This window comes from Cervus elaphus, chromosome 28 (assembly GCF_910594005.1).
Source record: "Cervus elaphus chromosome 28, mCerEla1.1, whole genome shotgun sequence".
Lineage (NCBI taxonomy): Eukaryota > Metazoa > Chordata > Mammalia > Artiodactyla > Cervidae > Cervus > Cervus elaphus.
In genome coordinates this window covers 44,191,155-44,208,341 of record NC_057842.1, presented here as the reverse complement: position 1 = coordinate 44,208,341, position 17,187 = coordinate 44,191,155, and the positions used below count along the sequence as shown (strand labels likewise).

Below are 17,187 nucleotides of genomic sequence, written 5' to 3'. Positions count from 1 at the left end.
GTATTGTGGAATTGAAATTAAGGTGATGCGAGAGAGAAAATGCAAATGCAAAGATAACTTCTAGATTTATTCACATAAACTTTGTTTTGATAATATATTTCTATTACATTAGTTTAAAACATTAGCATTTTACTTGTTGCTCACTTAGTTAACTTTGAGGAAGACTCGCTTGTCTCTAAGATTCTAAATATTCCTCCTCTACTACTCAAGCAGTAAACCTGCAAAATACCACAAGATAGGTTCTATGCAGAACTTCTGGGAGAAGACATGAAACGAAGATGAGCATCCACATTTCCTCATCTGGGAAATGGACACTGAGAATTGACATGATTTCATGTTGCCCAACAAACTGCAGGGGAGGAAAGAGAACACAGGACTCAGAGAGGCTGGAATTCTAATCCTGGTCCTGCCCCCAATTCACATGGGACTCTGAGGAAACCACTTAATACCTCTGGGCTTCATCTTCCAAAGCCATTAAATGAGAGTGTATGAGTGCTGAGTTGCTTTAGTTGTGTCCAACTCGTTGCAACCCTATGGACTGTAACCTGTCAGACTCCTCTGTCCATGGGATTCTCCACGCAAGAATTCTGGAGTGGATTGCCATGCCCTTCTCCAGGGGATCTTCCCAACCCAGGGACAGAACTTGCATCTCTTACGTCTCCTGCATTGGCAGGCAGGTTCTTTACCACTAGCACCACCTGGGAAGCCCTAAATGAGGATGGGGTTGTTGGATTTATTTATTTATTTTTGACTACACCACACAGCATGAGGGATCTTAGTTCCCCTGATCAGAGATTGAACCCATGCCCCCTGCAGTGGAAGCACAGAGTCTTAACCACTGGACTTCCAGGGAAGTCCGGGTTGTTGGTTTCTAAGTTCTCTTTCAACTCATAATGTTGTTTATGTACCTTGCATTAGACCAGTTTTGAAAACAAAGAGTTTGAGATAAAACCAGTGTCAGTGCCATATTTTGAATGTTGACTAGAAGAAATGTGGCATCCTAAATATCTTTGGAGCTTTGTTTCTGGGAATATAGAAAGCTATGCTATTTGGATCAACTGAAAACAACTGCTAACAATGGATAAAACGTAAGATTAGTAAAAGTAGGAGGGGCTAACAATATATAATATAAAGAATAATTGGGCCCAAATACAGGTGAAATCTAGGCCTTGGAATTGCCATAGATCCCAGGGTTCACCCAAAGGGTTAAAACCCCTGGGTAAGGGTGAGCCAGCCGTAAACTTGTCCTGTTTCACCACGCCCACACTGGACTTTCAGGAAAGTTGCCTTGACACAGGGGGAGGGGGTGTACAGAATCCCTGGGAAAATATTGCCACAAGCCAGAGCTCACATAGGTTTGCAGCCCAAATTCACAAAACTTGGGTCACCAAGGAAACTTTAGGCTGTGAAGTTAGTTTAAAAATTACCCAATCTGGCAGTGCTCCCAGATTACCTGAAAAAACAAACTCAAATCATTACTGGAGAAATGTCTCAAAGAAATCTCCAAAACAATTTTTCAAAGTCAATGAATAACACAGCTCAAACACACAAGAAAGCAAGGAACCAAGCAAGAATGGGCAATAAAAACACACAGCAATCAAACTCTAGAAAAACTGAAGATATTTCAATTATCAGACTGAGATTATAAAAGCAACTCTGATATTCTATATAAAGATAGAAAAGACAAGTTTGAAAATATCTCTGGAGAACAGAAAACTATGAAAATAACAGCAAAACTACAAAAGAACCAAATTGAACTTCTATACAATAACTGAAACTAAAAACTAAATAAACAGATCTAACAGCATACTAAAGATAGCTTCCAGGTGACTCAAGGGTAAAAATCCACCTGCCAGGCAGGAGACATGTTTCAATCTGTGGATAGGGAAGATCCCCTGGAGAAGGAAATGACAACCTGCTGCAGTATTCTTGCCTGGGAAACCCCATGGACAGAGGCGCCTGGTGGGCTATAGTCCATGGGGTCACAAAGAGTTGGACATGACTTAGCGACTAAACAACAACAACAAATATAGCTAAAGAATGAATTAGTGAGCCAGACGATATGTCAGAAGAAATTCATTAAAAAGTAGATACACAAAAACTATGGAAGGAAGGTTAACAGACAAGGCAAATATAGACATTTTAACATTAGAGTTTCAGAAAGAATGGAACAGAAGTTACATTTGAAAAGATAATGGCTTAGAATTTTCCAGAGCTGATGAAAATTCTAATACACAGATTCATGAAGTCCAACAAATTCTAAACAAGATAAATAAAAAAGAAATCCATAGGTAGACACAACAGAATGAAATTGTAGAATATTGAAGAAAAAGAAAAAAATCTTAAAATTAGCTTAAAAATACAAAACCTTATTTGAGGGAACACTCCAATAAGTCAGATGGATAGCTAAGTTCTTTACAACAATGTACCCCAGGAGATAAACAGGATAATATCTTCAGTGTGCTGCAAGGAAACAAAAACCTAGAATTCTACAACCAGACCCAGAAAAAATATTTTTTTCCAAAAGTGAAGATGAACTAAAGGTACTTTTAGACAACAAAAGCTAACAGAATTCCTCACTAGAGGATCTATAAAAGAGATTTCTAAAAGATGTACTGCAGGCAAATGGAAAGTGATTTCAGGTAGGATGTATGATATGTGAAAAGGAATGAAGAATTTTTAAGTGGTAAGTGCAAGTGAATCTAAATGGAAATGACTCTACAAAACAAAAATAATTGTTTATGGGGATTAAAAAACAAAAAATAATTAAGATGTATGTTGACAATAATATTCAAATACGGTGATAAATCGAGTTAAAAGTGCTTTAAGGTCCTTGTATTATCTGGGAAGAAGCAAATGTAAGATTAACTTTAGAAAACTCTACTATGTAAGCATGCTGTAATTTCTACAGCAATCAGTAATACACTAGAAAACGTAGTGCTTAAACTTCAAGGAGTAGAAAAGAAAGAATTATATACTTAAAAATCCAAAAGAAGGCAGGAAGACAGGTAAAAGGAACACAGAATGAGTGGGATGAATAGAATACACAAAATATCGATTTAAATCCAAGTTTATCAAGAACTACTTTAAATATAAATGGGCTAAATGTCTAGTTAAAAGATAAAGATTATTACACTGAATGCTATGGATTAAAATGTGTCTCCCCAAGAAAGATGTTAGAGTCCTAACCCCCAGCACCAGTGAATATGATCTTATTGGGAAATAGGGTCTTTGCAGATGATCAAGTTAAGATGAGCTCATTAGATTGGGGCCTAATTTACTATGACTGTGTCTTTATAAAAGGGGGAAATTCGGACACAGAGACAAACATGCACAGAGGGAAGACAATTCACAAGCCAAAGAACACTTGAGGCCCCCAGAAGCTAGGAGAGAGACCTACAAAAGGTCCTCCCTACCAGCCCTCAGAAAGAACCAACCTAGCTGACCTTGATCTGATTTCCAGCCTGCAGAACGGTGAGTCAATAAGTTTCTACTGTTCATCAACAAATGAATAGATAAAGAAGATGTGGTATGTATACCCAATGAAATATTATTCAGATTAAAAGATTAAAATAATGCCTTTTGCAGCAACATAGATGGACCTAGAGATTATCATACTAAGTGAAGTAAGTCAAACAGAGAAAAACAATAAACACATATATTCTACCCAGGGACTGAACCAGTGTTTCCTTTGTCTCCGGCACTGCAAGCATATTCTTTACCTGTTGATCCTTCTGGAGGAGGAAATGGCAACCTACTCCAGTATTGCTGCCTGAAAAATCCCATGGATAGAGTAGCCTGGTGGGTTACAGTCCAAAAGTGTCACAAAGAGTTGGGTATGACTGAGTGACTAAACACAACAACAACATTAATGTTGTTATATATAATAATATATACAATTACAATAGATATACAATTATATACTATTATATAATATTATAGCTATATTATATAATATAGAATAAATATTTTCTTATGTATGAAAGAATATATATATCACTGATTCAGTTTGCTGTATACCTGAAATTAACACAACATTGTAAATCAACTATATTTCAATTCAAAATAAATAAAATTTTCTTAAAATTTTTTATTTTTTAAGTCATCCAGTTTGTTGTATTTTGTTGCAGGAGACCTAGGAAACTAATATACTGGGTTCTATTTTTTTTAAATCATGTTTTCCCTCCCTTCACTTTTTTTTTTTTTAATCATGTTTTCCTCTCTCACTCCTTTGGAGGATAGCTTTGTTCACGTCCCTGCCCATAGCTTTCCCTGGGGACACATTGCTGTTTTAGGATCGCTCTATTTCTTCACACAAAACTCCCTCAGGGTTCTGCATCGATGCAGGAAGCGGGGTTAGGGAAAACTGAATACCTGACCGTGTTTAACCTCAGACTTCAGTCGAGAAAAACTTGCCTGTTGGAAATGCAAATCAGCTCCAACAACAAGAAGTTTGTGGCCAATGACCTAATTCCATTTCAAGGAGTCAGCCTGTCTGAGTCTACCCACACCTTTTTCTCCTTTCGCTTGGGAGAGATTAAACATGCAAGGGATGGAGGGGCCAGTATCCTTCAGCCTTGGGACCTGCTTTGGGAATATGCCCCTCAGTCAAATCTGAGATCCCAGTTAACCAATCTTTGCACAAACTTCTCAAGGAAAATAAAATTACCCCATACGATATACTGCCTGCATAATAATGAAGATAGAAGAGGATGCTCAGAGATGGGAGGGTAATGGTCTAGTAGTCTCTTGTGTTTTTCAGGGGAGCAAATGGGATGGGAATAACATGAGGATGCTGGAACTTTCTCCCATGAACTCTGTGTTGGGTTTAGATTCTCCTCTGGGCCCAGAGAGGTAGTGAAACTGGTGAAGTGCAACAGAGTGGGCAGGGGTGGGGGGAGGAGGTGGTGGCGGTGCTACTATTCTGTCTGGGTGGGACTGAAAAGAATGACTTAAATTCCTCCTGACAGAGGGGATCTGGAGAGGAGACGATGAAGCCAGTACTCCATGAGTTATCAGGAGACAGAAGGAAGAAAAAGGAAAACAAAAATAACCACCACTGGCTAAAGTGGAATTCAGAAAAACAGATCCGTCCATGTGAAATATTTAATGGAATGTCCACTCTGTCCTGTGACCCTGACAACCTTTAGTAGAGACCACACACTTAAAGGTATGTGAATTGCTATGACTGAGTTTCTTACAGAAATGGGGGAGGCAGCTAAGTTCTATGCATCAGCAGGCATGGGGTCAGCCCTGCAGATAAGAGGGGGCAGGTGGAACATACAGTTACAGGCATTCTGTCCATAGCAGAGCTCAGAGCAGTGGCGAGATGGAGCAGCTTATGTCAGTTCACAAGATATGATTGTTAAATTTTCAGGAATATTGCACGTTGTTTGCAATATCTGTGTTTAAACACAGCAATTATTAAAAATTGAAGTGCATATACTTACAGAGTATTAATTAAATAAAATGTATTAAAAACAAAGGCAAAAAAAAAAAAAAACAAAGGCAACAAGATACTCAAAATCACCACTTTCTAATTATTTTACTGCTGCATCTGTGTGGAAATGCAGTTAACAGGAGCGACACTGCAGCGCATCTTTTACCAACTCCACCTTCTGGAACATTACATTTGTGCCTTGAAACTGGCCATGTTGGGAATATTTACACCTTTGAAATTGGCAAATGCTACAAATAGGGCTGGATTTACTGTTGTGTTGACTCACAGGTTTAAGAGAGTAATGGAGAAAATACTTAAAATGCAAATTAAACTTAAAGTGTGCCTTGTCTGTAGCCATTACACCGTGAACAGCGTGAAAACAAACACTTTTTGTTTTCACCAACTGATATCCGATTCAGCAAAGTCAATCACACCCTTGACAAATGCGTGAAACTTCAACGTACAACTTCATTGTTTACATTTCTATTACTCCTCAAAATAAGTGAAAATACCAACTAACATTCATTTCTGAGTTACACTCAAAATGCTGATCAGAAAACATTCACCGGATACCACTGCCCCTGACCCACTGCTAAGCCTCACCTCTGATCACTGCTCAGCCCTAGGGTGGGGGTGGGGGTGTCACAGCAAAACCACAGGAGAGACGGTCCCTGCCCTAGGTGCTGCACACTGTTCAGTCCCAGGGAATGGCCCCGGCCTTGTGCCCGTGTAGTCATTTCCCTCATGGCCACAGGTGGTACATCACAAGCACCGTCAGCAGGTGAGGGACGGGAAGTAGGCGCAGGAAGAGTTAGATGTTGATTCTTCCCTTCCATACTATTAGACTACATTTAGTGTTCATAACTGTGACTCTCAAGGCAATACAAGATCTGGATAATCAAAGAAGGACTGAAACCCATTCAGCGGTTATAACGAAAACACTTTTTAGAAAGAGGCTTTAAATAAGTGTTGAAATAAACAAAATCCTTTCTACTTTCAGCTTGAGCATTCTCATAATTGAGATTTCTGGGAATTTGACATCCTTGTTACAGTGTCAAGAACACACACTTTTTCAGTGGGGAAAGGATGACAATAAAAAAGGAGGAACAAAACCAAATGTTGTATTTACCCATGTTCTTTAGAAAATTACTTTCTTTATAAAGTTAATTTTCCAGTTAATGGAAGACTGTCCTTTAAATTTTTAGCAGGGATTGCTAGTTCCTCCCAAATATCCATACCCCTTTCTTCATTAATTAATGAGATCCCTGAATTTTAGCTCATCACCTTGTCACTCAGCACTATATTTTCTCACCTCCTGTGGAGCTAAGTGTGGCCAAGTGACTCAGTGAGTTCTGGCCAGTGAGTTCAAGCGTGAGGATTGTGTGCAATTTTGAAGCTTTTATCCTTAAGGAGGAACAGTGTGTCCTCCACTACGTCTGTCCCCATTCTGCTGGCTGGACTAGTCGGCTTGTGGGACCTGGAGGAGCCATCTCAGAGCATGAAGTAGAGACTGTATCTTACGGTAGCACGGCTGTAGTCACCTCAGTCGTGCGACCCCATGGACTGTAGCCCGCCTGGCTCCCCCGTCCATGGGATTTTCCAGGCAAGAACACTGGAGTGGGTTGCTGTGCACTCCTTCAGAGGATCTTCCTGAAACAGGAATCAAACCCGCGTCTATTACCTCTCCTGCATTGGCAGGTGGGTTCTTTACCTCTAGCGCCCCTTGGGAAGCCCATTAGGACAGCGAAGCAACGATATAACAGAAGCCTGGGCCCTCAACACCGTGGAAGCATCAGAGCAGCCCCGGATGGCCTTCCCAGGCGGTAACGTGAGAGAAAAACTAGTTTCTATCATCCTTAAGCCACTGTTCCTCAGTCTTTGTTACAGCCGTTGAATTTGTTTTTAATATTTTGGGGATGATGTTCTTTCTACATGTTACACTTTTCTCAGCTTGTTAAACAGAACAAAGTAATCTACTCTTTTTTGAATCATGAAACATAAATATTACTCTGAACAATAATGCAAAGAGTCTACTGAGAGTTTAGAGTGCTCCTGACCTGACAGTTATGTGGCCTCAGACTGCAGGGCGTGATTAATTCCTGCCTAATTCCTGCCACTTTTCTGACTCCTCTCACTATGGAACTACCAAGGATATATAAGAAATACATATATATATAGTGCTTAGGCTCAGAGACTCAAATGTAGAAGTGTTCAGTGTTACTCATGACTATTATTGCTATTAGTATTGATTACTGTTATTGTGTATTGGGGACAAATGGCTATCCTAAAAACCCATCACTTTTTTCTCCTGCTTAAATTATAAAGACACAGAAGCTGAAAATTCTGCTATTTGGAACCATTATAATCAGCTATGTCTACTGAATGGAAGCTAGTGTTTGTCCCTGGAGCAGATCCTCTCTCTTTATCTTTTTAAAAAGACCTCGATGGTCTCCTTAGTCATGAAGTGTGAGGAAAGTCTACCTGTTGGCCTTGGGGAGTCTCTGAACTGACAACCTAAATCAACAGCAGATTCTTCAAACTGAGATGTAAATGTTCTATTTGATAACGAGGAAGGTTGTTTTCATGGCTCTTAAAGAGAAATTATGTTAAGAGATTTTTCCTTCCTTTGACTGGGATGAGAAGGGGGCAATAAGGCCATAAAATGATGCTCTCACAGTAGTGAGCATGCCCCAGCAAAGTGGCTGCAGACCTAGGCCAAGAGACATAGCCAGATGGGCCCTGGGCGGAGGGCTGACCCATGAACTCTGGAGCACTGACACCTGACCGCTAGTTAGACTCTTCCTTTTCTGCCTGTAATTTGCTCCTGTTATTCTCAAGACACAGAGAGAGGGTTAAATGTCACAGCCCGTGTTCAGCTGTGCTTGGGTCTCAAAGGGAGAGGCTTGTCCTCATACTTGGACCTGAGAGATTTTCCATGTGTGCTGGGACACAGAGGTGATTGACCAAGCCACTTGGGACAGCACTAGGCAGGAAGTGGCAAATGTCAGTGAGCACAAACCGGGGATACAGTCGCTACAACAGGGCCTCCTCAGAATCTCCTGGGGAAAAGCCTGTCAAAGGCTCAACATTTGTCATTTTATGATGATAATATTGCTAACATAAATATATCATGATAATGTACTGATATAATAAGTTATATTATTTATTATTTTATAACATTGATAATATTATTGTTCTAAATTATTAATATGAAATCATATAATTATACTTTCAGTACCCAGCTGTGTATGCTATCTTCCCCAAATATCTTCCCCTTTAAATCGAAGGCTATTAAACTGTGATAATCAAACTTGTAAGAAATATGTCTACAACAAAGGTAAATAGACTCTGAGGGAGGGTTTGGAAGCATTTTCTTAGTAATAAAGTACAAGATCTTAAAGGATAGACCAAGTAATTTTATTTCACTTGTTCAGGAATTTTTATTTTTAACAACTCTGGCTCCTCAACTGTATCCCAGATAGTTAAAATTGCCCAAATGAGTGGCCATTTGGTAAATGAAATCAAACCTTACAGTTGCCTTGTTGACTTCTCCACAATTAAAACCACTTTGTTAATGGTAAAATGGGGCTTCAGGGTCTAAGAAACTGCCAAAATAAAATCGGAGAGACTTAACAGGTTGTTAACTTTATTTTGCCAAGTAAGGACATTATTTTTTTTAGATTACCAAACCTTTGCAACATACAGCACTTTATAAACTTTTAACAACAAAATAGCAAGAAGCAGATATTTCAGAATAAAAGATGTTCCTTTAGTCTGTGAAGACTTAGATATTTTTCTCCTGTCACCATCAACAGGTCAGGACTTCATGCAGACTGGCATCTGGTTTGGAGCTGTTTTCCTAGAACATGAAGCCCATGGCTTGGGGAGATATCTGGGAGCTGCTGGCCTGAAGTAATTCCCACAATTCCCTCAAATATATGGGAGATGGACTAAAGGAAGAGTGGTGGCCTGTTATCCTCAAAAAAGAGACCTTATGAGGCATGGGAGTAAGATCCACCTGCTGTGTGTCAGCTAAGTGTTCCCAAAACTTTCTTCCTGCCTTGAGTTGTCTCTGAGCATTGGGAGCACTGAAAACTGCCCTTTTCAAGAGATGGGAAAACTGCAAAGTTGGGCTCATTCCACGGAGTGAATTTCCATTTTTCCTGGCCACAGAAATGCTGTGTCTGTCGGTAATTTTCATTCTTGGGTCACAGCTCCCAGGGGAGCAGGAGAAAGGGCAAATAGGAGAGAAAAGTTTTCTGTGTGTTTCTTCAGTTCCTAGATTCACTCCCTGGCCTTAGCATGCAGAAGGGCTGCCCTGTTCCAGCCTTCCAGATGCCATTTCCAGACCCCAGCAACTGTACAGGTAGCTGAGCAGAGAGACCTGCCCTGGGCCAGCTTCAGAGAGACAGTTCTGGAACTGGTGTGTCCATGAGAAAAAGGAAGCTCTCTTTGTTAGGAAAAGAGCCAGTGATGGAAGACTTTGCTGCAAGAGGTGGCCGAATAAAAGCTTCTTTTACTAAAACCAGTGACCCCCAAAAAACTTTGAGTCACCTTCCCCCTACCCCACTGCATCTATTTCCCAGCAGTTGGAAGAACTGTGGAGAGCCAAAGGGACAGAGGTTGAATTCATAACCGATCCTTCCAGAAGCTTTGTCTTTCTGCTGACCGGAAATAATTGCCATACATTTTCCTAAATATATGAGAGTTAATTGCCAATTTGCATCTTGGTTTGAGTATTCAGATCTCAAGGTGAAAACATAAGCCCCTTATTTCAGGAAAAATAGACAAAGGAAAATGTCTGAAGCTCATTTTCTAATGCCCAAAAGGCTCATGGAAAACAACTCAGTGATCTTTCTTCTCTAGCAGACTCTTCAAAAACATCTTGGAGGAGAAGCACTCCCTCGGGTTCGAGTTGTTTTATGTGATTTCAGTTACATCAGAGAATTTATTCTCCACCCCCTCAAGCCTCGCCAAATCATTAATTCTTGAAAGAGTAACAGGACTTTCATTTCGCTTGATGTGCCTCCTTAAGCCAAACTTGACGTCAGCACCTTTTGTAAGCAGGAAACTATGAATTAACACCCTGAATTTTCATGATGAGTCCCCTTATTGAGGCTCTGTTAGGGAAAATTCTTCACATCCTTTGACACTAGCTTGCTCGCATTATTAATTTAAATGTCTCAGGAACATCATCTGCTTCTACTAAAATTAATGACAAATGAGTTCTGGAAAGTGGCTTCCAGAGCCGCCCTCATAAGAACAGTCAGGGGAAAGCTCAGTGTCTGAAACGCTAATTGAGATGCGAAGCTTAATAACGTGTGTTTAGCTATGACCCTAAAATCTGCTCGCCTTACAACTTTCCCCATCTGGTGTAATTTGCTTTCTCTACTTGTAAAAATGCACACGACAGCAACAGCATGTATTGTGTGCCATGTTGCAACAATGAAGCCTTGTCTGTCACATTCTTCATCAAGAGAAACTTATTTCTCACCCTGTCTTTACCCAACTTCCAACCTTTCATTACACTTTGCGTTGGAGGTCTGCCCAAGCACCATGCCCCGGCCCAATCCCACTTTGGAGAAAGGAGATGATGGAGCCATACCTTGTACCCGGGTTTCCGCCCTCTTTTCTTTGGGATCTTCACTGCTGGTAAAGAACCAGCTGAAGCAGAATAAATGTTATGAACTGCCATCTTCATAGGTGTCGAGTGAAGTGGGGGTCGGCCTCGCTTTCTCCCCGGGATCCTCTGAGACTGCATTTCTGCTGGTGCCAGTCTTACAGAAGGAAGTGACAAATCGCTCACAGGCAGAAGAGGTGCTAAGAATTAGTCCAGACACAAAGCAAAACAAAAACAGAAGTGTTTGTTTGGTTTGCAAGGCAAACATGGATCCGGTTTGGTGATTTTGGCCATACCTACCCCTTAAGGGAGGGGAAGACCAAATAGGAGAGAGCCAGGCATTAGTTGGAGCTTTTAAAGTGCTTTTGGGCTCCTGGTATAATTTCAAGGATAGTGAATTTCCATGGGACTATAGTGAAGTAGGGATGATACTGGCTAGGTGAAGAGGACAACAGATTCCCAGCAACCAGTACAACCAATAGTGTCATCAGCAAGGAGACACTTTTATCTATATGCCTCAACTTCCCAGTTAGTTCAACTTTGAACTGAAATAATAATAGCATTAAATAAACACAACCAGTTTTTCTCACATTCACTCCTATCCCTTTGACTGGGTAACAAACAGTTATACATTTTTCCCCCATGAAATAAATTTAATAGTAGAAATCAATTGTATTAAAGTTGATTATGTTCCTCAATCAAAATGTGGACAGAGATTTGCATACAGAGGTGTTCATTTTTACATGATCCAGCTTCCAAACTCTCAAAAATAAAATGAATAGAGCCCAATAACAAGCAATGGGGGAATGGCTAATACATCTACAGAATAACACAATCAGCTAGATACAAGCCTTTAACAATACTCTTTTTAATAACATGAGGTTGAGTGAAAAAGCATCACACAAACTTCAGGTAAAAGTTATCTCAACTCTGCAAAATTTTATGTGGTGATAAAGTGGAAGGAAATGTGCTAAAATGTGGGCAATAGCAAAGATGGTGGGACTATGGGTAACTGTTCACCATGTACAAATCCTTTCCCCCTTGTACTACTATGCTCAGCATTAAAAATACTTAAAATAAGTGCTCCAACTAGGGATTGAACCCACACCCCCTGCTTTGGAAGGCAAAGTCTTAACCATTGGACCACCAGAGAAGTCCTACAAAACTCCTTTTGTCGAATAGGTTTTGAAGACTAAAGTAAGGGTAATAAACTAATCAGTACTTTACCCTAAGAATTCGTATTACTCAAAATTACACTTAACTATCCATAACTTCCTAAGGAAAAACAGTCATCTTTTAAACTGGATTCTTTTTTTCTACTTCCCTCTCCCTAGAGGGAGGAAAAACCAGGATTTGTGCTGCTTTCCAAGTCCTTCTATAGAAAACACATCCATCTCAGGAGTATGAAGGACCTTTCCAGGTAACTAAATTGATCAACAGACTTCATGCCAATGGAACAACAGTGAAGTATTTTTAGTGGAATACTAAGTACCTCTGTAGCTGGGGAGATACTTGGAGAGAGTCTTCTCATAGTCCTCTCAATTCACAAAACACCTGAATGATTACATGTTGTATCATTCATCAATCAGGAAGATGCTGTTCCCCAATTCCTTGTTACAAATATATACCATTTTAACACAGAGACAAATCCAATTTTAAGTAATGGGACAGAAAGTTTTAAAAAACTAAATAGGTTATTTTAACCACTGGGGAGTCTCAAAATAACTTCTTGGAATAAATTTCAGAGAACTGGAGGAAAGCATCTACAAAATGGTCCTTTCAGTAACAAATCCAGACATTCTGGAAAAGATGGTGTCAAAAGTCCAGGGTCCCTCAAATCTCCCTTTCCAAAACCAAGATATGAACAAAGAAAAGAATAGCAAATATGAATACTTTTATTTTTAAGTACCAATATTAGAATACAGTGGAAACAAGATGCAAATTTTTTAGGGAAAATGTAACTATGGATGATAGACAACCATAATTTATCAAATGTTTAAGGATAAGGTCAAAATTAATAGCAAACTAAAATACTCAAAGATATATTAAGAGGCTGTCATCGAGCATAAAGAGTTTCTATGTGTCTTAAAAAAAATTTCTTTAAGAATGAACAATAAAAATTCCTAAAAACAAACAAAGAACACCCAAAAGAAAATGGAAAAAAATCTATAAACATTTGGGCAGAACAAACAGATCATTTACAGTGAGAAAAATAAAAAGGTTAGCTGTCTTCAGTACCATTAGCCAGAAGATATTGGAATCAGTATGATGGTCATTTTTCCAGTTATTTAGAGTCTCCAAACTTCCTCCCATCACAGGGACTTTGCACATATAGTTCCCTTTGCCTACATTGCTCTTTCCTCTTGCTCTGGCTTAGTCCTCTCATTCTTCATCGGTTAACTCAACAAAACTCACCTTGAACTCTCATTAGAGTTTCCTAAGCTTAGAATTCCTCAGCTGTGACAATTGCATGTAAAGCATCCACAATGGAACTTGGACAAGAGAAGCGGATTGGGATGTGAAGATTATACCACTTGCAATACCTCTGATCTAGCAGTCATCTTTTTTTCTGCCAACATTTATGACACCAGGGTGGGCTAACTTGTTTGCTTGCCAAGGATAAAAGTTCAGACCCTTCACTATTTTTCATACAGAGTTAATGAGAAGTAGAAGGATTCATTTGATAAAAATAATAGTTTTTGAAATTATAATTATACCCAAAAATAAGACTTGAATAAAGAAAAAGTTTATCATTGGACAAATAAGTATTTTAAAAATATAGTTTTTACCTAAATTATTCTATAAATTAAGTGTAATCACATTAAAAACCCAAACTGATTTTAGGGGGGAAAAAAGACAAAACAAGTCTCAGGACAGACTTGCCCTTCTGTTGCTTAAAATGTGTTTTTTGCTGTTGTTTAGTCACTAAGTCATGTCTGACTCTTTTGCAACCCCATGGACTGTAGCTTGCCAGGCTCCTCTGTCCATGGGAGAAAACTGTAAAAATGGCAGTAGTTTTGGTACAGAAATAAGCAATCAGATCAATAGAAAAGTTAGTCCAGAAATTAAACTTATATTAAGTTTTCATTTGTTTGAAATTTAGGATCATTTCATATCAGTGGAGACAGCTCAATAAATGGCTTGTGGACAAAGGGCACTTAGAAACCAATAAAATTTTACTATATTTATAAATCCTAGAGATATCTAAGACTAATACATACAAAAATAAAAGAAATATTAAGAAACGCTGGAGGCAATATAAGTCAATATTTTTATACTCTTGGGATTAGAAAGGAGTTTCTAAATATGATGGAAAACTTGGGAAGTGGACATGGAAAGACTGATAGACATGGCCACAAATGCCTTCATACAGGAAAAGTAAAATCATGGAGAAGGTTGAAAATAAATGAAAATCTGAGGAAACTATTTGCTACATATGGAACCAACAGAAGTTTAATATAAAGAACCCTTTTAAATTATTAAAATAAAAATGACACTCCAATAGAAAAATGGGCAAAGGACATGGAAAACTCACAAAAAGCACAGGCTATGTTAGAGAAGGCAAGAAAGAAAAGAACAGAAGGAAGAGGGGGTGGAAAGAAGGAAGAAAGAGAGAGAAATAAATGATCAGTTATTACAAAAAAAAAAAAAAGATTCTGAACTTTACTGGTTATTTCCCAAAAAGTAAATTGAGGTATCATTTGTCATTTTTCAGACTGACAAATGTGAATAACTCTGACAATACTATATGTTGGTGAGGGTGTAGAGGACATTTCCATTTATTGTTGGTAGAGTTAGAAATTGGCTAACTTTTCTGGAGGGCAGTTTGAAAGTCACTTACAAACTTTATTGCTGTGCTGTAGCTCAGTCGATAAAGAATCTGCCTGGAGTGCAGGAGACCCGGGTTTGATCCCTGGGTTGGGAAGATCCCCTGGAGGAGGAAATGGCCACCCACTCCAGTATTCTTGCCTGGAAAACCGTATGGACAGAGGAGCCTGGCGGACTACGGTCCATGGGGTCACAAAGAGTCAGACACAGCTTAGTGACCAAACCACCACCATTTACAAACTTTATACATGCACGCTTCCTATTCTAGCTATATCACTCCTAAGGATTTGTCCTAAGAAGATAATCTGGGGAAAAAACAAAAATATAAGGCTAAGGATATTCTTCAAACATTGTTTATATTAATAATAGTAAAATACTGAAGACAATCAAAACACCTCTCAAAGCAGCCTCAGTTTAGTAAATTATTTCACATTCATAAAATGGAATACTTGTGTGTATATATTAATACATACATGCATCTACAAAGACTGTAAAGTAGCATTTGCAGTATGATTCTATTCATAACCTTTTTATATATACAGATTGAAATAAATCTGCACGTGCTTAGGCATAGAAAGAGGTCTGGGAAAGATAATCGTCAAAAAGATTGATAGTAGTGGTCTCTGGGCAAAAGAATACTGAAAGATGTTTTTGCTTTCTTTTTTGTACCATTCTGCATTGTTTGAAAACTTTAAGCCATAGGTAGGAAAACAGTTTAAAGGGAAAAATAAACAATGAGTGACTAATTCTCATTCTCTGAAAGTTTCTATTGGAAACTTTTGTTTCTTTCGATGGCCTTTGTTTTCTTGTTTTCTAATGGTTTGGGCTCCAAAGCCACAGAACTTCACTGACCACTGCTTTAACATCTCAAGTAAATTGCAACAAAAGGCAAAAAGACGTTATAACCAATATTACAGAAAAGGTTGTTTCAGAGCTAAGAAGACTATCCACAAACAGATGGTGGATGGGGTGCTCTGCTGAGCCCCTAAGAGAACCAGCTCACCACCCTTACCCACATTGATACCACGTCCTGCAGGCTCTTCTATCTAGCTGGCTACTGGGTTACTGCTCTCCGCCCAGAGATTTCCATTCATCTCCAAAGACCTTCGAAGACCTCAAATGCTGTCCAACGACATTTGAGCCAAGGACACATAATCTGATATCACCAATCATATAACTCATTTGAGAACTGTCAAAATCTCAAGGTATATATGACACCTCTGAATTTCTCTGCTTTCTCTTGAGGACTTCAGTGAATACAGATGGCCTCTGTTCACTTCAGAATCGGAGCCATCTTGGAGCAAAGAGTTTTAGTAAACATTAAAAGATTCTGTCCCTAGAACAACATAACATTCAAGTCTCTAAATTCCAAGTTATAACCTCTTAAGTAGTTGTCAAATCCTGGCAACATATTAAATCAAGAGATTTGCTGCTGGTTTCCTAAGTCTCCTACTTCTTTACACTCCCTTGCCCTCAAAAAAAAAAAAAAAAAAAAGGCTTGGCTAGAAATATCATAGCTGAAGCCAAGAGAAACTAAGATCTGGTCTATGAATTTGGGGGTGACAGTTTCCCTGTTAACCTTGCAAATATAATACATGTAAATATAGATCCTGGCTAATGGTGCTTCCCCAAGGTAAAGAACAAGGAATTATCAAATTCAAAGCACACACCAATCCCATGGGGCCACTGAGTCACCTAATTCAATCCTGAGGCATGTGTTACATATCCATTCATTCATTCACTCTTTCATTTATAAATCTATCCAACAAACATCTGTTGAATATGCAGTGAGTGTTGAGTATTATACATAGGCACTTGGATTACAGATGAGAATAAGTAATTCACATCTCAGATATTCACTGTGGAGAAGCAGACAAGTAAGAAGGCAATAATAAAACATGGAGTAGAGGGTATAACAAAGATTTCCTATTAAATGACACGCAAACATCAGGGATGAAAGAAATCATTCTTTTAACTGGGTTGGAAATAGTGGAGGCAGGAGAAGCACAGAAAAGTTGACATTGGAGCCTGGCTTTTCCAAGCAGAAGAAGCTAAGAACTGGCAACAGATGCTTGGTGGCCCCTGGAGAAGGGGTGGGCCACCCAGACTGGAGGCAGGGGCAATGGCTGCCTGCTGTTTCTGAAAGTATGAGAGGAGGTAGTTACAAGGCTCTCTAACCTCCTAATGGACTTGAGATTATTTCCTTCTGCGTGGGATGGGTTCCTGACCTTAATGTCATGCCCTTTCTCACTGTCACTTTAAAAGTACAACCAGAATCCTATTTTCTCTTGTTCTGGGG

General features: G+C 39.1%; 1 protein-coding gene across 6 annotated transcripts in view; it reads right to left on the bottom strand.

Annotated features, from left to right (window-relative positions):
* Positions 1-17,187, bottom strand: part of SCML4 (Scm polycomb group protein like 4) — a 102,667-nt gene that overhangs the window by 51,540 nt on the left and 33,940 nt on the right. For 4 of the 6 annotated variants that reach the window (XM_043890322.1, XM_043890320.1, XM_043890326.1 and 1 more), the window contains one exon: positions 11,046-11,260. The exons of the other annotated variants lie outside the window; for them this stretch is intronic. In XM_043890322.1, the coding sequence (XP_043746257.1) occupies positions 11,046-11,201 (156 nt within the window). In that variant the 5' untranslated portion in view covers positions 11,202-11,260. The remainder of the gene's footprint in view (positions 1-11,045; positions 11,261-17,187) is intronic. 6 annotated transcript variants of the gene reach the window in all.